Genomic DNA, 20,452 nt, shown 5'->3' on the forward strand with positions numbered 1-20,452 from the left:
AAATGCATTGCGAGTGCAGAGGCCATCCCTAAATTTGGGCTTGCAGAGTTTTTATGGATCTATGCTATACGGATGTGGTGGTGACGGCCTGGGCGTTTCGATATCTCACAGATGCGTTACCTTTACGTTGAGATTGTAACCGCTTCCTGCCACTGGTCAATTTGCTGGTCCGCAATGCGCCGTTCCAAGCCGCTGCGAGACCTGATGGACCGACCGCCAGGGCTTCCCCGTCGGCGCCGCTTAACGGCTCAAACCCTGAAACGGGGGCGACATCTTAGATTGATACGAGTGTCCGAATCGACCATCATGCAAATATATTCAATATATATATAAATTCCCCCTTCCGAAATCGAAGCGTTGGCTATCCCATGCCGCATGTTCCGAGAAGGATCACTGAAGGCAGGAGGAGCGATAGGTGGCTGATAACGGCCAAGTCCATGCCCAAGCACTGCATACGTAAACTTCATCCGAGATGGCGTTACCTGGGCCTGGGTTGCTACGGGATAGTGCCACACATGCTGTTAGGACTATAATGCGATTCACGGTAGTGTCAGGAACAACAACAGCCGGAGACCGTCGGGCGACTGGCCTCCCGCAACGGGACATCGTCTCTCCCTCGACTACCCGCCAAGTAGCGCTAGACGGGCGCCGGTGCCTGCGGAAACTGCAGAAGACGCCAACGAAGTAACGGCGTATGAAAAAATAAGGACGTGCCGGCGAGCTGGGAGTTTGGATTAGTCGAGCGTGCGAAAGCTTGCCTCAGTTGAGATACTTGGAGGCGAGCTGAGGAAGGCCGACTGGTGGTCCAGCCATCGGCCACCCCCGTCGCCGGCCGGTTTTTCCCTCGCTCGCTTTTTCAAAAGGTGGTGTAGACCCAGCGTTTCGTAGCGGCATCCTTGGCGCTCTTGCTTATCTCTGACTTTTTTGCCTCTCTCCTCAGAACAAAAATGCCTGCAGCCCATGGAGGCAAGAACTTCCTCTTATGGGATTAGCCGCGCCCCAAAGGGCTTTCTGTCACATCAATACAAATGAATCTGACATTGTTCGTTGAGCAGATCTGCACAGTCCGAGCTCCCTCGAAAGCCATACGGTGTGGCTGAGGGCGTGAAGGCTGTTGTGTATTGACTTGATTCATAGTGCTGTTTCAGTGCCTTCTCCGCTGGATGGATGGGGAGCCTGAATTTCGCTGGTCTTTTGTTGCTGGCGGACTTCAAGACCAGCTTTCGATGCAATGCCTGGTTCTTACTCATTCTCATCGCCGATTGCTAGCCGTGCACAGACAGGCGACAAACAGCGCGAGCATGGGCGACGCCAGCACAGCACTCGCTCGGCATTTCGGCATGGTGACTGGAAAGCGATGGGCGGAAACAAGGTAAACATTTCTTGTGCGATCGTGTAGGGCTTCATGGAAGAACGAGAAGCAGGCAAGACAAGACAAGACAAGCCAAGTCAAGACAACCTGGAAGGTAAAGACCAATCGCTTTGCGGTGAGAAATGCTGTTGCTGGGTGTATGGCAATCCATTGGGCGGAACGAGGGTGACAGGACAGAACGGGCAGGAAGCCATTGGCGAGTGGCAGCGCTTTCCGTAATTTTCTAACACCACTCTCGGGCTCGCTCTTGCCTTGTATGACTGGAATTCAGCGGGCTACTAGGTGATTCATCGTAGCGGCAAAACAAGTCAGACGGAAGGAACTGACGGTGTGTCGTGTGTCATCGTGTTAGTGAGTACCAGCATCAGAGGACTGGTAAAGTGTGGCTTCAGTGGCTTTATGCCTCGTGGTCAAGCGAGAGACAGCGGAGAAGTGGGAGCAGCGTTGGGACTGCTTAACGTCGGGGGCGTCAAGGGCCAAGCGAGCAATTCCCCGGCGACGTCATGGTTTGCAAATGTCTCGCAGCAGCTGCAAGAACGAACGACAAATGAATACCTAGCGTGCCTAGGTAGGCGAGAGCAGGTAACTTGCCCTGTAACTACAGTGCCCCAGCGCTGCACAGGCCACACGCACCTGCACATGCACCCCCATGCAAGCCCCCCATGCCTTCCTGAGGTCAACCAATTGCTCCTGCCTGCCTGCCCTGTAGGCTTATGGCAATTCCCTCCGGTACGGTACTCTTGCGGCAAGTAAGATGTGATTGCTCACCCACCCAATCTCATCTCATCAGAACCCGGCACCGGCACCGTTTTGTTGACTTTTCCTTGCGGCTTACCTGACAGTACCTACATGATTAAAGTACCAATATATACCGTTCAGAGATGCGACTTGTGGAGCCCTTGACTAAACAAACCCTCCCTTTCAGAGCTACCTAGCTATTTACATATCTAGGTCTTCTTGGTTTTTTGAGATTAAAATAGTCCAATCTGCATTACTCGCTCCCTGACGCCCCGTGGAGCCCCAATTGTGCGTCGTACTTTTGTGAGAAGCCCATTAAAAAAAAAGGAAGAGGCACCCGCGAGAGAGAGAGAGCTAGGCCTAATTTCGACAAGTCCGATATTGAAGTTAGGTTGACCAGGGCGCTAGGCGAGTGGACGGTTCCAGATCTTACGGTACTGTGACCTAGCCCTTTTGGCTCACTCAGCGTCTTTGCTGTAGGGGAAAATCTAAGAAAAAATTCGCTGATGCGAAACGTGCGTGCTTTTGCGCAAGGCAACGGACGGTGCCCGTTCACTCAAGACCTAATAACCAGGCAAGCCACTCTCACCACACCGACATTACCTAACTGTCGTTCTTCAATGTGACTGCTTAGGTACCACAATGAAGGAGAGATCTGAAGCACTCACTCTTAGTGTTGGTCGAGCCTAAAGGTAGGTACAAGGAATATATTTGTGTAACTTTAAGAAGAGCCGTGGCAGTACGGTATCTCTGTCTTCCGTCCGCTATCGGTCCTGAGCAGGGAGACACCGTAACTGCTCTTCACATCGCACCTTGTTGGGCTGCTGTATGTGTGCAGTACAGGATTACCGGTACTGCTACGATGAGATGGAAGCAAACAAAAAGCGAGCTTCATCATGCAATCAAACTTGATGATCGTACGCTATGCCATGTTGAACCTGTCACGCACGTCAACTTGCTGCGCGTACGGTCATGGTCATGAAGCAGTAAGGCCATGCCATACCATGCCACACCCATGCATGCTCTGGTCCGGGCTAACGTTAGGTGCTGTTGCCGAATGCTCGAGCTCTTTTGGGGGTGAGTTTCTTGAGTCTGACAGTGGCAGTGGAAGCGAACGGAGAGACAGAACTGAATAAGAAGGAGCCGCTAGTCAAGCCGCACGGAGTACTTTGTGCAGCTACGCACTCTTGCACAGTAGCGTACCGTGGCATCCCAGATCCTGGTCGCTCTCTGCGTGCACTCCTCCCACACCCCCCCTCCCCCCTGCACCCCTGCACCTGCTCTGTTCTGCTCTGCAAGTTCCTTCCCTGCCTCGCCTGCCTCCCTGCTCAGGTCTTTCGCTCGCTCCTGCTTGTTTCCATGATCAGGTACTTTTCTACCTACAGTAGCACGTCCCCATCCGTTATTATTACAGAATTATTATCAGTCTCGTATCTCCCCTCCCCAATGTCTTCCCTCCTCAACCTGACGCAGTGCTACCGTGATCGCGCCTCTTGATAACGGTCTATTGTCGCGAATTTCTGCGAGCGTTCTTGCTGCAGCGTGCATATTGCCTCCATCGCCATCGCACATTACGGCTGGTGTCTCACACGGTTAGTACGAAAGAAAGGAATATCCGAAAAGGTACGTCTGTCTGGTCATGATTGGTGCCGTCCGTACTGTATCGGGTACTTCTTTTCCATTTGATGCAAGTGCAAGTGCAAGGTCAATTACGCAAGTGCCAGTTCGAAAAGCCACACCCTCCATTGCTCCTTCCACACCTCGCCTCACCTCACCTCATGCAATTCTTAGGGTGGGTTAGTCTGCATCGGTCAGTAGGCAGGTAGGTACCTTCCCTCGAGTGCCTTGTCCTTGTTCTTGGCCCCTGGCCCTGGTCTGCTTGGGGGGGTGTGGGTGGAGGGTATGGGCTTGTTCCTCTTGTCTGGCCTGCCCCAACCGGTGCAGCCGTGCTTTCATTCCTGGTGGACGGTGGGCGGCGGCTGCGCACCTTCATTCAAAACCACGCCAGCCCGCTGCTCCCGCACACTTCTCCCATTCCTCTCCTTTGCCGGGCTACCACCAACCCAAGCTTGCCTTATTTACCCTCGATCCCTCCTCCTCTTCGTCGTCGAGAGACAAGAGAGAGAGAGCGTGTGTGTCCTCCGCTTCGTCCGTGGCTGACGTCGAGACGGATTAGTCAAACAACAGGATACAGGACGGACGGACCTTCCTCCCCCATCTTCCCTCCCCCCCGACACGAGTAGCGTCCGATCGCCGCGAGAACGGACGGCCACCCTCAAGGACAGCACTGGCCAGGACAGGTACAGGATATCCAACAAAAGGAAACAGGCCTCAGAAAAGGAAGTGCAGGTCGTCGAGTCGAGCCAGCCTCGCATTCGCTCGCTGTCGCCGCCGCCGAACCTACCGAAAGAGAGCCTCCTCGAAGACAAAAGTGTGCATTTGTCACCCAGACAAATCCACTTGACACCTTCCTCTCGAATATCTCGCTTACTCCGTCATCTCCCAGACGGACAACCGGCCCTAAGCAAGCCAAACGCGCTCGAACTCTTGTCGAAGGACAATCGAGACGAGTTGCAATCAACTCCCCTGCCTTCCTCTCCGCATCTCTGCGAGAGCCTGCTTCGTTGCTGGAATATTGCCGCTGCAGTTTCTTCCCATTGATTGCTTTCCGCCTTCTCTCCTGCTTTTCGATTGGTAAGTCAAAAGACAATTATCCTGCTCACTGCACTTCTCTGCCTTGAACGCCGACTCATCACTCATTTGCTCATCGCCGAAAAATCTTGCGTGCATGCGAACAATTGCCACACGCAAGATTTATCTAACCCTCCTTCTTCCGAATTCCCTACGACTCCTTTTCGCGTATCCCCCCCTCCTTCACCTCTCCCAGTCTCTACCTACCTCATCATAACGGACCTGCCATGGACTCTCAACCAACTTTGAAATGCGTAACAACTAACAAAGAGCCTTTCGCTTGACCTATAGATTAGCTGAAGCGCTCCCTCCTTCTGCAGGTCGAGCATCGATATCTCCTCATGCACTGCTTCACAACGGTGTAGCCTCCCGGTTGTCTTAAAACGTTTCCTGCCTAGACAGCCTCTTCGTTCCAATCCTCCTGTGAGGCACCCAGCCGTGGGAATGCCTTACACGCCACCCTCTCACAGATCTCCCGCCTCATCAGCTCCCGCGTCGCCAGAGGCCAGCCGACGTCCATCATTCCAGGGCTCATCTGGCGCGCCGCGGCCATCTCTACCCCGATCTGCCTCATACCTGACAAAACACCGCAGAACGCCGTCGGCGGTGGGAGCTGGCAATGGCCCTATTAGTCAAATCAGCCCCGAGGGAACGTCGGAGGATTTGAAGGGAATGGTGAACACAAGCGTACGGGCATCACCACCGCCCATCACGGACGGCCAGTCGATGCCAAAGGGCGCTATCATCTCCCCTCCAGAGTCGTCTGCTTCTAGTGACGATGACGATCTGCCGGAGGTCAGAGGCCGAACAATCGAGAACCTTAAGGAGTTGCACGATGCTATCAGCCAAATTCCCGTACACCGTGAAAGCTCACCAACGAAGTCAGGGGTCCCCGCAGCACCCGATGCCGGTGACCTTCTCGTCTTGCCATCTCAGGCTGCAACCATTGCACAAGGGATGCACCATAGCTTCAGCACCAGTTCTTTAGATGACCTCGCCCACCCTAGCCGCAGAATATCTCACACAAGATCCGTAACGGAACCTCACGTTCTAGTAACGAAGTCTGCCGAGAACTCCCTCACAGCATCGGAGGAAGATACTGATGAGGAGATTCTGAGGAAACCCCAGATGGTGCGAAAGAAGTCGGGCGAGCTCGTCCGACCTGCCTTACGTCCGCCTTCCAGGCGACGACCTTCCAGTATGCCCGGAACACCGACTTTTTCCAAGGCCGTGCACTTTGACTCTCATCTTGAGCATGTCAGACATTTCCTCCAGGTCGATCGCCCACTCGCCGTCAGTGCAGGGTCATCGCCCGTCGAGAACTATGACAGCGACAACGAGTATCCTTTCCCGGGTGATGAGCGGGGCGTACGATCTCCGCCATTCGAGTGGGAAATTATTATTAACAACTTTCCTCTCGACACACCTGCCCGGAAAGCCCAACCCGTTCGTTTGGAACGGGTGTGGCTGTCCACGGATCAGAAGTGCCTGATAGGATCGGTTGCTGTGGCCAATCTGGCGTTCCAAAAATCCGTTACATGCAGGTTCACGCTCGATTATTGGAAGACTACCTCGGAAATTGCTGCAGAGTACATGTCCGAGATTCGCTCCAATGAGCCTGGACCAAGCCACGATCGCTTTAATTTCACCATTAAGCTGTCCGATCTGGCGAATTTGGAATCCAAGACCTTGTACTTCGCAATCCGCTACAATGTCAACGGTCAAGAGCATTGGGACAACAATAACGGCACCAACTTCCAGGTCGACTTCCGCAAGAAGATGCTGCCTCAGAACGGCAAGAAGGGTGTCATCGGCGCTGCCAATAGGCCCGCGAACGCCCTTCCTCGAAGCAACCGCCGAGCAAGTCCGTCTAGTGTTGGTCGTCCCAAGTCGATGCCCGTTGCGTTCGACGAGTTTGGTGACAATCCTAAGATTGACTTCGATCAGTCCATTCATGACTATCTCGGAGAAGGCCCCACCTCGTTAAGGCTGAAGGGTGTCAAATCATCCACGAGCATTCCTAGCGATAATCTGTCCACTCGGCTGTCCGCGCCCAGCGGCCAAGCTTTCGCCAACCGATATGACTTCGGTGCTTCTTTGTCTGCCGCTATGTTGTCAGCAAAAGACTCGCCAACCAAACCTGATGGCCTCTACATGAAGCCTAACCAACGGAAGGCGACTCCTCCTCCACCAGCTGCCACGGTCATCACCAGGCCACAGCCACCCAAGGTGCCCGCCCCGACAAACCAGACAGCTGCTGTTGCTGCTGCTGTCAACAAAGTGCTACCAGCCGTGCAGGGAGCATCTGGTGCAGGCTCACCTGCTTCACCGAGCATTGCTTCGTCGTCCTATGAGGAATTGGTCAACAAATATTGCTTTGTACGTACTCCAGGATGAGCCAGTTTCCGTGGCCGTTATGACCGGAAGATTTGACGAGGATGACCAACGATTTACTAACGACTTTCTTACAGTTTGGCTCAAAGCAATCAAGCCCCACGATCAAGGACGGAACTCTCAAGGGCGGACGATTCGACGGATCTGATGATGTCTTCATGACTCGATCCACAAACAGCTCCAACTCCAGTTCTCATAGCAGTCCTCGTGTCTCTGGCCCTCAGCATATACATGGAGCTCAGCATCACACTCTTCACCCGAAGGACCCGAACCCTTATTTCCAGCATGCCACGCAATTCATGGCAATAGGTGCCTCACCTGCAACGTCACCCCTCGGTAACCCTATGAACCGGACAAGTAGTCCATCAGGCGGGCAGCCAAGGTCCGCGGCACCGGTGTCGGGGCAGTCCTCTGGACGTTCACCTTCGCCAGCGTCCATGGTGGGTAGCTTCCAGCCCTTCACCGGTACGTCGCCAAATGATTTTGCGTACGATCGTTTCCCATTTTCGGGCACGGAGGCTCATGCTGCGACAGCGATTAGGGGTTAAGCAATTTCCGCATGTGAACCGGTCTACTCGCCGATGATCGAGTTATCGACTTCAAGCGCGCATTTTTTCGACGTTGTCCTTCTGAGATACCCATACCAGCTCCACAATGTTGACCCCCACTACATTCAAGATAAATAACCTAGCGAGCCTCATATTTATCCGACTCAACAATGTACATTTCTCCCTGCGCCTTCACCCCGCAGGATTCTCTTAGTGGCATTCTTCCCATGTCTTCTTCCCACTTCCACACATTGCGTCAAGCATCATTCGTCGGATGTTTTGGAGTTCAGGACAGACAAATTTGGTATTTTACGCATGACGCAGTGAGCCCGAGCATACGATAGGGTATCTGAAAAAGGCCAAGTTTTTACTTGGCCATGGTTCTTTTGAAACGGGGTTTCAAGAGAAGGAAAGGCGTTCCAGGATTTGAAAGGTTGTTTTTTGGTCCTCATCTCGAATCCGGCCCCGGCTCAGTTAGCTAGCGTGGCTGTCGGACTGGTACATAGGAGTGGAAATAGCTCAGTACATGGCAGGGGATGGGTTCTCCGTTTATAATGCATAATTCGTTTTTGGCTCATTTGGCTTCTACTCTCCTTTGTTGGCTGGACAAGCGACTCGTCTTCACATGATGCTGGTTTTCTCCCAACTCAAATGCTTTTTGGCTTCTTAAACGGACAAAACCCCACTGCCATGCTGGTGCCGACATCTTTGACCACGATTATCGCTGGAGTCGGGTTAGAGGGGCTTGATGGTTTATGAACCTTCCTTCTACTCCGCGCGTACTTCGTTCGCCTTAGCTAGACTGTCGTCAATCCATCCCTATTGGTTCTATGGGGATAGAGCGACCATTCGAGCTCGGGCTGGGCGATGTCTATACTTCTTTTGAGATCGATGATTAGGGACTGATGGAGGGTGAGTTTTCAGATTGACGAGATATGGTGGTTCTTTAACTTTTTTATCTTTTTCGGAACGAGGATTAGGAGGGGACTCTTTTTTTATACATGGATAACGAATGATCTTACCGGGAAAGCTGGGATCCGGAACGATAGCCTTTTCTCTTCTCTGGCAGGAGGTCTGTATGGAACTTTGGACAGACAAAAAGCTTCTTAGGAGAATGACAATAGAATTGAAATATCCAAACTAACTATGGCACATTTTGTGATCTGCTCTTGCTTCACGCTACTTTTACGAGGCTGCCCCGTCCCACAACATACTTTTACTCGACCATGGACCACCTTTCCTCGACACAATAAACTTTACATTCAACTTTGAAAACTTTCTCCGATCACTTCTAAATGGATCCTCGCCTCATCATCCGTACTATCAACTGTATATCATCCACCTCGGCTTGTCATGATCCTGGCCGATCCCTCACCATCGCACATTTTCTTGGGTGTGCAATTCCGAACTGTGATCAAGCACGAACAGTCTATCTACTCAAGCATCATGGCCGCACCTCAAATTACTCAGCTCACGCTCACGCCAGTCAAGAAGCGACGAACAAGACCTTCGTTTTCTCCAGTCAAGAATCCCAAAGTTATCGCACCTTCAAAGCGTCGCCACTCAACTGACGCTGGCGAAATAACTACCCTTCCTTCGGACCCAGATATCCCAACAGCTGCGCTCGACTTTGAAGAATTCTCGTTCATCGGGGCTGATGGAGATATGAGATGGAAAAACGTTGGCGATTACAAGAAAATATTCCTCGAGTATCTGGCTGAGAATTTTGGATGCTCCGCGGTGGATTATTCGATGCCTTTCATTGTACTTGAATTCCATGGCGACCCTCCCCCTGAAGATCAACGTCCATTCACTATTGCAGGAGCAATTGCTGTCTGGAGATCCATCAATGATCCGCCCTTCATTCCTTTTTTGGGTGAGCATGGTCAAGCAGAGGAGATTACGCTTGACGATAGCATCTGCGACATGATGCAAACGAGGAAGATGCCGCCAGACGAGGTCATCCTTTACCTCGCCAATCATATATTCACAGACTGTGAAGCTATATCCCTTCTATGGAATACTCTGGTCATTGAGCTGCCGGAGATGGAGACCAAAGACTACCTCGCACGTCTAGAGACACTCCCGATGGACCTCATAGGAAGCCCTCATTCTCTAGAATATCACAATGGTCCCCTGCCAAACACTCCGAGGCGATCTCGTGCCATCAAGCCAAAGCCCGCCAAGCTTGAGGGCATGGTTGCCGATGAGACAGACTACGTGCACATGGATGGTAGGTTCTAAAAATCACCAACTTTATTTCTTTCTGAAGGCTAACAAATATTCTGTCAGGTAAATTCTACCCAGGAAGCATGATTAGTTCTATCGACAAGAATGGTCACATTCATAGCTCGGTCTCGGCTGGGATTCTGATCGAGAGAAATGGAGAACGACGTCTTACATGTTCCTGGCATAATTGGGAAGGCCTTGTTGATTCAGAGCAAGTTGGTCAGACAGATGCCAAGACCAAAGAAATCCTTCAGGTCAGGCAAGGCGTCCTCAATGGTCTGCCGGGCACGAAAGTCGGATTTGTTCGTGAGCGCATCAAGAACACAGATATCGCGCTCGCACAATTGGACGATGGCATCAAGTTTGAGAATTCGTTTCTGGATATGAAATCGAACGTGTCTCCCAAGGTGTTCGTTTCCTCGGAAGACCAAGAAAACGGTGACAGATATTTAGCGGAGTCTTTTGTCACTGGTCAACAGATCTTATATGGATACGGTGGACGGTGTGAGTTGACCAAGATTCGCCGAAAAGTGGCACATCCCGAACTTGCTGGACACAAGGGATTGCCTCACGACGACGTCGCTTATGTCAAGTGCAGGCAGGGAGCCTTCGCCACTGATGTTCCGATCATGGACAGGAAGCCGTTCATCCGAGATAGTATCTGCGGATCTGTTCTTCTACGATATCGAGACAGCATGAAGAATAGTAAGAACAGCAAGAGCAGCAAGAAAGACACTCCAGCTGAGGTCTTGAAGCGTGGCGAGGCCTGTGGGATGATGCATTTTGCTGACCTGTACCATAAATACCATGATAAAACAACGGCCGACTACCTGATTTTCGCTGATGCCTTCGATCCTCTTATAAAAGAGGGTTGGACCATAGTCCAGCTAGAAGAAGCAGAAGTTGTCATGCCAGAAGTTCCGAAGGAACAGGGACTGGAAGTAGGTGTCGGTGTTGAGGAATCACCTTCAAAAAAAACAGCGAACTTCATAGATCGAATTGCACAACAGTTCTACGCATAAAAGGTCCCAAATCCAGGCACCTGGCGGCGCTCGTGTCGAACGCTCTATGCATCGATGAACTGGAATAGGTCGAAAGACTCTTGGGAAGATTCTAGTAGGACTTTCTTCTTTCGACCATCTATAGTTGACCTATCGATTATGATACTCTGGTGTTCAAGAAGAGTGTCTATCACTGCAAGTCCGTGGTTCTTTGCTGTCAAAATCAATGGCGTTTCCTGTGAGTCATGTTTGAGATTCAATCTTACATCCTTGCGAGCTAAGAGGATTTTCATGACAATCACATCCCAATAATAGCGGCAATTTCTAGTGCCGTCAGCCCTCCATTATCACGATAGTTGACGTCGATATCTTGGATTTTCAAGAGACCTTTGACTACCGCGGCATCTTTGTTACAAATTGCCCAAATCAGAATTGTCCGGCTGTCTGTGTCTACATGATTTATAATACGTTAGGGGTAACTAGCATAGTCTGTGTTGTCATGACCACTTTCTTCTCTCTTCATCTTCTTTCAGGCTTCCTTCGCTGACAATGATGTTGACGGACTTGAGTTGACCGCCCCATGTATAAGATAGTGCCTCGTAAGGGAGACACTCAATATCATGGAGATGGGCTTGAAAAATCTCGCAATGTACTGGTTTGGGATGATATCCCTTGACGAGGCGCACAAGCCGAAAGGCGCGTCTAGCGCCGTCAAGGCGATTGTAGCTGTAGGATTTGTCAATCATGGTGGGACCTCAACAGCTCGCGGTAGAGGATTTTATAGAATCAAATTGTCACTGGAAGGAAAAGTCCGAAAGCAAGAATGAAAAGTTGGTGGTAGGAGAAGGCTGTGGCTTGATGGACAGGTGACACTGCATATTAATCTAGAACGTCTATTGGAAGCGGACTCTTATATATCTTAGTACGGTTGATGCTGTCTCCCGAAAACGCCTGACATAGCGGCAGTTAATGGCTGCAGCCTGCACCAGGGCAAAGAAGCCCATGCTATTCCATAGAGGTTCACGAATTGGTCAATGGCCCTGTTGTTTTCGGAGAAGTCTGAATTATGCCCGATTTATCGATGACGTCGGCATGCCTTCAAAATCGATGCCCCGCTAGCTTGATTCTTGACAAATCTGCACAAAGAAAAGAGTCAAACACATCCAAAAATCGATTGTAGCCTCTACGAAATCATGGCACCCGACGGTCTAGCAATCATCATCGGCGCTGGCCCGACTTCCGGGGCGGGGATTGCCCGGGTGCTTGCCGATCCGGCACATGGCAACCTCGCCGTAGCACTGCTGGCCCGCAACCCGGACAATCTTAAGGCTCTCGCGGCGGACCTGAGGAAGTCGTCCAATGGCGGTATCTTGCAGCCCTTCGCCACAGATACACAGCCGGACAACCTCAGACAAGCCTTCAAGGACATTGCCGCGCACCCGGACTTCCAGGGCCTCAACTTGAAGCTGGCCATCTACCACGTCAAGCATGCCAGCAGGAAGCCGTTCCTGGAGGAGACTGCCGAGGCCTTCGGCGACAGCCTGCAGACATACACGACGGGGGCGTTCACCTTTGCGCAGGAAGCGCTGAAGCTGATCTACGCCCAGCAAGGCGGGCAGACGCTGCTGGCTGACACCGGCGGCGCAAAGAAGGGCACGATCATCTTCACGGGGACGCTGGGCGCGATGCGTACGAACTCAAATTACGCGGCATACGGCGCCGGACGAGCGGGGGCGCGCATGGTGGCGCAGGCCGTGGCGAAGGAGCACAGCAAGTTTGGTGTTCATTGCGTGCACACGATCGCGAATGGGCCCATTATTGACGAGGACAGCGAGGACACGCGTACGGGCAAGAAGATGAGCGCTGAGGCTGTTGGGCAGACGTACTTGTGGCTGGCGAGGCAGCCGAGCACTCTGTGGGTGCACGAGCTTGACCTGCGGCCAGCTCAGGAATCATTTTGAGTCGCGAGAATCTAGTGTCATTATGAAAAGTGAAAAAGTGATCTCCCTAGTACAGTTATGGTTGAAAAAATAAAATGGAAAAGTGCAATATCAAATACGACTGATGTTGCAATGAGATGAGATATTGAGCAACTGCATGATGCTACCAAATGAGAGACCAAATGAACGCCAGCGCCTCACATACCAAGAAGCCTCAGCGGGTATATCCAAAAAGAAACACGCAATGCCCAAATGCCAACCTAGATGATCACTCGCGAGAGCTTCTGTTTGCCTGTTGCCGGCCGGTCCCCCCAAAACTCCTCTTCACAGCTGGGGTGCTCCTACCTCCCTCATTGCCATCTTCCTTGGCAACGCGATCATCCTTTGGCTGAGCCGGAACAATGTCCCACATTTGAAGCGGCCCACTCATGCCAACCCATAGATCAGTTGGGAGGAACTCACCGACCTCCTGCCGAAACATCTCCCTCTCCTTCCAGTCTGCATCTACTAATTTGTGTACATTCTCTTGAGCTTTCTTGAAAATGCTGAAAATCTTCTCCTCCACTGAACGTCTACGCTCCTTTTCGAGATGCAAGCTTTCGTAGGCACTGAGGTATCCCTCGTAGAATTCTCGCAGTCCATCCATCTCTTCTAGCTTGCCAAAGATGACCTGCTTCTCGTCCTCCCAGCGATCAATGTACTCCGTCTCAGCTGCGACGTAGCTCTGCAAACGAGAACCGATGTCTTCAAGAACATGGAACGCTTGTGTAGTCGTGATGTACGATACCTTGATCCGGTCGGCTTGCTCTTTGAGCGAGGCAAAATCGGTTTCCATTTCGTGAAGAACTGCGTTGATCTCGGCCACCACCTCATCCACCTCTGGAGCATCCTGCATGACGACTTGTAAGATCTCATCCCGTTCTTGTGACGATATTGGGTCGAGGTCGGCAACATTGGACTCCTGCTCAGCAATGACACCGGAAATGGAGACGGGGTCGCCTCCTTCCTGTGAGGCAGTGACCTCAGCAGCCTTGCGACGCGCGAGGGCAGCGCCTCCCTCTGTGATGCGCACAGCTGTAACGCACATGTCAAAATGCCTCGTCAAAGAGGTGAGATGTTCTGCCATTGCCCGGGAGTGGTCTAGGAGGGACGAGAGCAGGTATGGGATGGGTTGATATGCAGCGGAGTCTGAGGGGGACGACGAGGGAGCAGAGGACATGGCTTTGCTAAGTGTTCGTAGGTCATTGTCGAATCGGAGCAGGTCGCCATCATATGAAGTCTGAGCGGACTGTGAAATGTAAATTGTCAGCTTGCGTTGTCCAGCGAAAGCCAGGATGTCTGCGCATGGCCCACCTGTAGTTCACCAATGCTCTCCTTCAGTGCATTCCTCATGACATCGACACTTTTCTCATCTACAAAGTCCATGAGATTCCTGGGTTCTTCTCCTTCGGGCCTGAAAACCGCCTCGACGATGGTGCTACGCAGCTGTTCCATCATCTTCTCGAGCTTGCCATTGGCGGAATCAAGAGTGCGAATCAAGTGTTTAAACTCCCTCTTGCCGCTGTCATATGTTCTCGACATGCTCTTCCGCACACGCTTCAGCAGTATGACCTGCTCATTGATGCCTGTCCGGAGGAAGGCTGTCTGGGCGCCAAGGATGACGGATTCTTCGTGGAGCTGGCGGGCATGTGTCGACAGGTCATTCGCATGGAGGACAAGGGTCATCGACGAGAGGGAGCGCTTCGCCGCGAGGAGGTGCTCGACAAGGGTTTCGACGGGAATGGATGCGGCAACATCTTCGGGGCTGGGATCGGGGCTGGGATCGGGGCTGTTGCCGGTATGGAGGGAAGCCGGGCGCGAGTCCGCCGGCGATGACGAGGCTGCGCTTGGTGAGGTCGCCATAGCTGTGTCTGTCTGTGATCTTTTGTTTGCTTCTTCCACCTTTCACCCCCCAACGAGCAGCACTGCTTAGTAAAGACGGGCTATTCGGATAATCATCGATGCGTCTTCCATTTGTTGCAGATTCGGAGTGGTTGCAGTGGGTCGAAAAGTTCAGAGGTTGTCCAGAGTTAGAACAGAGCTTAGACGACGGAAGCAGCGACTGATAAGACGTGATACGCTGGTGCGCCTGCCGCCTATCGTTGGGTGATGTCAGGATAGAGTTAGATAAACCCTGGTACAACAGCTTGCCGAACCTGACCGGCAGGCACCGGCAGGCAACAAAGCACGCACGGGCCACCTCATCTGGGCATGAGCCCCTGGATGAGCATATCCGCCTACTTACCCACCCATAAATCTCAAGAGATAGCAGAGCCTTTCCAGTTTCTTCGTATCTGCAGCTGATTATCTTGCCGACTCAACGATATACGAGAAAAGAAGTCTTATTGTTTGTCTAGATAAATGCTACCTTTCTTAGAAAGAGACATGCATTGCGTTATCTCGATGGCTTGTGTAGGACATTAGATTCGTAGAACAACCACTGCCCTCATCCTTCATTCTGTCCTTACATATTGTGCTGTTGAGAACCAATGGGCGTTGTTCAGTACGGTCTTTGCATTCCCTGAAACCTTGTAAAGAACCCGCATTGTAACCATGCAGCAGTGCCTACTGCGGACCGACACTCAATCAAGATGTCATACGGCACACGTCAAGGGGGGCTCCTGGGCGTGGTAACGTACTGAGATTGCAAACGAAAGTCACTCTTTTATTATCAGTGGCAACAGTTTAATGGAGCGAGTGAAATGAAGCAACTGATCACAAGTAAGTCGTCGGATAGTTTGCATTGGTAAGACCAGGGCCTCAACTCAGCATACTCGAGGTTCATACACATTAGCGAGATATAGTCAATCACCTCAGGACGAACGTACCGCACGAAATGATTCTATTCTACCGAGCTTGCTGCAGGCGTTCTACTCGCTACCGACTAGGCCGGCATCTCCGAATCTTCAAGGGTCTCAGTAGCAGCAGCACGAGACGCCAGTGACCCCTCAGTTCTCTTCCCTTCGCTGTAGCCTTGTATTGTCGGAAGGCGACTGGCTGGTGGCTAGTGACGCCCTAGATGTCTTACACATATCAAATTCAGTTCTTGTAAATAGTAGTGACCACATTACCGCCGCTTCGGACACCAGACCAGCTCAGCATAAGGAGTTTGTTTGTGGAGCACTCAAAAGCGGGATTACTGCGCAGGCCAGTTCTAGAACCAAATAGATGGAGCTGAAATGTCCTGAGGCTCTCGGAGATCCTAGCGTTACTCTTGTTGCACTGACCACAGCTTGAAGCTGCAAGTTAAATATTGCTCCTAGTCCCGCGCCTGCGGTGGAGCTTGCTGTATGATTTATTGACTAGCTGTACCTTCTCTTTGAGAGGCGGGTACCATGGCGTCGAACGGCATATTCTACCGTTTCTCCAATGAATAAATCGCTTGGCGTTCCTATCAATAATAAAGTCGCAAATTATTGAAATTGTGCTCACGACACGCCGCGGTAATTCTGTCTTGCTTTCATTTAAACCAAAACTCGGAATCGCGTCGTTTAAGTGTAACGCCGGACGTACCCGAACAGCACTTTCTACAGGCATTGAGACATTGCTGCATTGTTATTTGCACTATTTCTACTGGCTTGCTTTTATATTGAAGCGGCGGTTAAGCCATGCAGGACGCACGCACCCAGACGTCCGCCACAGAATTCCAAATTGGAGTGCGATGCTTTTTCGCGGACCTAGTTCGTGAAGCTAGTATCTTGGCAGGCGTACCAGGCACCAAATTTCTCGCCAACAGCTCCCAGATCGCGACAAGGCCGTGTCTTAGGACACTGGGCCGGTTGAGCTGGGACCAATCTGACCTGTAGGCGATGTGCGCTGCGCTGGCTTTCAGCATTCGTTGGCCAATACCTCCCACTGTATTTTGCGCACAGCGGCCGCGTGTTCTCGGGTCTCTGATCACGGGTTAGACGTGTGCCTGAATCACGACTAGTCACGAATTATCGGCTGTCGGCCAATGCGGCTGATAGGTCTGAGATGGTGGGAGCTAGGGGATTTGGTGCGACTGCCGGCTTGATATTGAGCTGCCTCTGGTTTGCACGCGGCTCAAAGATGAAATACTCAGCCATATTCAGAAGCTGCTGAAGCCACGAGTTTCGTCACCAGTTTTCTTTGGTCTCAGTCAGATCAAAGTCACGGCGTCTGCATGACTTCGGCGTTGTGGCTTTTAAATACGACGTAATTTGATTACTTCAGAAGCATTGGAGCATGAATCTATTGGTTTACCCCGCGATCTGAAGTGCCCCGGAACTGGGTTTGCATGCTGCAATTTGGGGTTGGAACGTCACAAGGCCTAATTTTAGCCTCAGCCTCAACGCCCCTGGAAGCTCGAGCTACTCAACGACCATTTTGCAAAAAGTAAGCTGAGAAGGATCCCCCGGTCACCAATCCGGCTTGTCCACGCATCAAGCATGGATTCTCGCAGCTGCAAGCTTGACCGGAAAACACGAGCTACAACGCCAGTCAGCCATGTTCTCCTGCTAAGAGCCGCCGCCTCCTGTCGATATTTACGTAAATCTTGCTCTGAGCTCTTCATATGGCTATGAAGAGGCTATTCAGCCTTTAAGTTACCCATTGGGCAGGGCGTGCTCAAGCTGCGAAGACAGGCCACTTAGCCTGGCGCTGGACACTTAGGGCTATGCGGGTAATCGATAGTCTTCTCTCCCTAAGGATTTCCTCACCTCATCTCCATAGTCAGCCGCAGCCCTATCCCCATTCAACTCGTTTGGGCACTCGATAGTTACTGGTGCCTACCTTCGAGGTCCCTGCTTTTCTCGTCCGTGCTGACTACCACTTCACAGACATTGGACTTCTAGGCACAGCCTTTTTAGGTGTCAAGGTTGGGCAACATGCTAATTGTGGAGATCGTGATTGGAGAGACCATGGCTTTTAGGCTTCCCTAGACACTACTTGCCGGCGACTTCCTTCCAGACCGTCTTGGCATGAGTGAGAGATCAGTTCAAAAGTTGTTTTTCGAGCATCTACGCGCAAGGGATAGAAGAGAGGCTTTGTGGATTTTTGGCCGGGCGTGCGGCTTTCTCCGAACTTTTCAACCTATTGTGAAAGTCCTCTTGTACTCGTTGAATATAAAATGGACCATGTTCCCATGACGAAATCTGGTGGTTGTTTAGCATCATCCAACAAGTTCACCTGACATCTCCCAACTGCACTCAAAATCATCTTCGAGAACCTCAATTTCTTTTCAAGATCAAAATGGTTGCCTTCAAGAACCTCCTCCTCATCGCTGCCGCTTTTGTGGGTGTCATTGCCCAAGATGATGCCCCCGAGGGCGACACCGCAGCAGCCCAGGCATACTGGGACCAGGTCCTGGCCGGTGCTGAAACTCAGACCGGAGATGCTGTTGAGAAGCGATCTCTTATCCACGCTGCTCGTACCGTCGAGATGAAGGACCCGTACAAGGGTTCCATTTGCACCGCACCCTTTACTGCTCCTCCATGCGAGACTCACTGCACTCGCAACAACTGCTTCCGCGGCTTCCTGAACGCTCGCGATGGCTCCTCCGGCAAGGTATATTATATCATCACATTGTATATCCAATAGCCTGGCTAATACCTTGTACAGCATTGCCCCAAAGAGGCTTTCGGCTTTTGCTGCGCCTGGAACTACGCACCGGACTTCATCAAGTGGTACGCCGTGAAGTACGACATTCTGTACGCTGTCGCCCCGTATGCTTCCTCTTGCAAGAGCTCCGATGACACCGCTTGGGATGTTGTCAACAAGGTCAACGATGTCTGCGGCTGCACTCTTAACCATGAGGTCACCATTGACACCTCCAATGCTTACTATGGACTCCGCGCACTCAATCCCGGTAACTCCAAGTGCCACTAAAGAATGTGCGCCTTGGTCTTGGAGGCTAATGAGGAAATGACTGGGTAATGTTAATGGAAAGGGGAACTGGCTGGTGAAACACGGTTAGGCTAAGGTGGAGTTGGGCTCATGGCATTTAGTACGAAAATGATCAAACTGCTGCTCCTGCACCTAGTTTCAAGCAACTATAGCGACAAAATGAGACTGACTCGCTTTGGAATTTCATCTGGCGCCAAATCAAAACCAACTTTTTGCTACGAGAATCTGTTCCAGCCACTGAAAACAGTGAGAATTTTCATCTTTTAATGAAGCTACCGTACAACGGTCGAACCGCGTGTAGTCAATGTGACATTACTTCTATAAGAGTTTTGTTACTTGTAAAGGGAGCGGAAATCCGTTGCCGGTTTAGCAGCACTTCTTCATATTCGAGCGCCTAGAAGGCTTGGTCTTGTATCATTAATGAATATATATGAGAGACACTCTCCCCCCTGTCTGCTCTCTCTCCTCTCTTCCCGCTTTCAATCCTAATATCATAGGGTACATCTGGCCGCTCTTCGCTTTCATTCATAGACAATGATTCCCGAGGCCATGTGATACTGATTATTGTGACGGAAAATGTCATATGTATCAAGCTTGCCGTATATGTTATTATCGCCCTCTGGAGACTTTTGCTGTGGAAACATCAAATATCAAATAACTAATAATCTTCACTGGAAGACTTTGTCTCAGTGATTAAACATTAAGATTGGGATTAGACAGTAAAGATCATTACAGCTCGCAAGATTATGTCTCCCGATGATTAGTAGAGCTTTGGCCGGTGCTTGGACCTGGGTACTGAGGGGGTGGTTCTTTATGGCTTGTCTCCTGAAGTTGTACATCCTCAAGCTCGAATTGCTGATATGAAGGGGGCGGCTGCGCTTCGCTAGTGTCCGTCTCATTTACAGGTGGAACAACTGGAGTTGTTTGGGTTCTCGCGGGTTTTGGAACCTTTGGTGGGCTGGCCTGCCCACCGCAGCAACCAAAGCAGCCCATTATGCTGAGTAGTGCGTGCATAGAGCTACAGCACCGTTAGCTATGTACTTCAGGCCGGTCCGTTGTGCACATACAAAAGCCCTATAGCCAACCAAGTTGCAAGCGCTTGATCTCCTATCCAGGGCCTGTCGGGCACCGGCGGCCAGGGTGCAACCTGATCGTAGTTGGCGAAAAGAAGTGCAACAAAACCCCACGCGGCTATGGCAATGACCACGACATCCAGGCAGACGATTCGCCCACTCAGTGGATTTTCCCGCCGCTTACCCATGTACTGATACAACTCCCAGCAAGACATAAGGAATGACACTATGGCCTTTAAACCGATTAGTCGCGATTTCGTACTGGGTTGAGTTGCAATAGTGGTGAGATAACATACTGCGGAGAGGGTGCCGGCCGCTTCACTGCCGGCATCATGACGGCCCCCATTCCATGTGTCGATGGCACCGTTCCAACGGCCAATATAATAGCTGAAATATATAAGAACAAGAAGTGCATATATACCGGATGGAATTCGCATCCAAAGCTGCCAAAACTGGTGCTGTCCTCTTCGCGGTCGTAGGTGAACACGATTAGCTTCTTGCTGGTCCATTGTGGCAAGAAACTTCGGATCAAGTGCCGGTGCCGTTGCACGAAGAAATGACA

General features: G+C 51.4%; 5 protein-coding genes across 5 annotated transcripts; 4 read left to right on the top strand and 1 right to left on the bottom strand.

The window, feature by feature from the left end:
• Nucleotides 1-6,001: 6,001 nt before the first annotated feature.
• Nucleotides 6,002-7,198, top strand: UCRPA7_6214 (putative carbohydrate-binding module family 21 protein; the record flags this gene model as incomplete). Its single annotated transcript, XM_007918753.1, has 1 exon — nt 6,002-7,198. One exon carries the CDS (start codon nt 6,002-6,004, stop codon nt 7,196-7,198), a length of 1,197 nt encoding a protein of 398 aa, XP_007916944.1.
• A 1,991-nt stretch (nt 7,199-9,189) lies between these two features.
• On the top strand, nt 9,190-10,994 carry UCRPA7_6215 (hypothetical protein; the record flags this gene model as incomplete). The annotated part of the gene is made up of 2 exons (XM_007918754.1): nt 9,190-9,976; nt 10,036-10,994. 2 exons carry the CDS (start codon nt 9,190-9,192, stop codon nt 10,992-10,994), a joined length of 1,746 nt encoding a protein of 581 aa, XP_007916945.1.
• Nucleotides 10,995-12,166: 1,172 nt separating this feature from the next.
• Nucleotides 12,167-12,934, top strand: UCRPA7_6216 (putative short-chain dehydrogenase reductase sdr protein; the record flags this gene model as incomplete). The annotated part of the gene is made up of 1 exon (XM_007918755.1): nt 12,167-12,934. One exon carries the CDS (start codon nt 12,167-12,169, stop codon nt 12,932-12,934), a length of 768 nt encoding a protein of 255 aa, XP_007916946.1.
• A 239-nt stretch (nt 12,935-13,173) lies between these two features.
• On the bottom strand, nt 13,174-14,815 carry UCRPA7_6217 (putative kinase activator protein; the record flags this gene model as incomplete). Its single annotated transcript, XM_007918756.1, has 3 exons — nt 13,174-13,205; nt 13,259-14,201; nt 14,267-14,815. The coding sequence occupies 3 exons, from the start codon at nt 14,813-14,815 to the stop codon at nt 13,174-13,176; spliced, it is 1,524 nt and encodes a 507-aa protein (XP_007916947.1).
• A 3,348-nt stretch (nt 14,816-18,163) lies between these two features.
• UCRPA7_6218 (hypothetical protein) lies at nt 18,164-18,799 on the top strand (the record flags this gene model as incomplete). Its single annotated transcript, XM_007918757.1, has 2 exons — nt 18,164-18,478; nt 18,533-18,799. The coding sequence occupies 2 exons, from the start codon at nt 18,164-18,166 to the stop codon at nt 18,797-18,799; spliced, it is 582 nt and encodes a 193-aa protein (XP_007916948.1).
• Between the last annotated feature and the right edge of the window lie 1,653 nt (nt 18,800-20,452).

The sequence above is a fragment of the Phaeoacremonium minimum genome (genome assembly GCF_000392275.1).
Source record: "Phaeoacremonium minimum UCRPA7 unplaced genomic scaffold PA7_03_scaffold_455, whole genome shotgun sequence".
NCBI lineage: Eukaryota > Fungi > Ascomycota > Sordariomycetes > Togniniales > Togniniaceae > Phaeoacremonium > Phaeoacremonium minimum.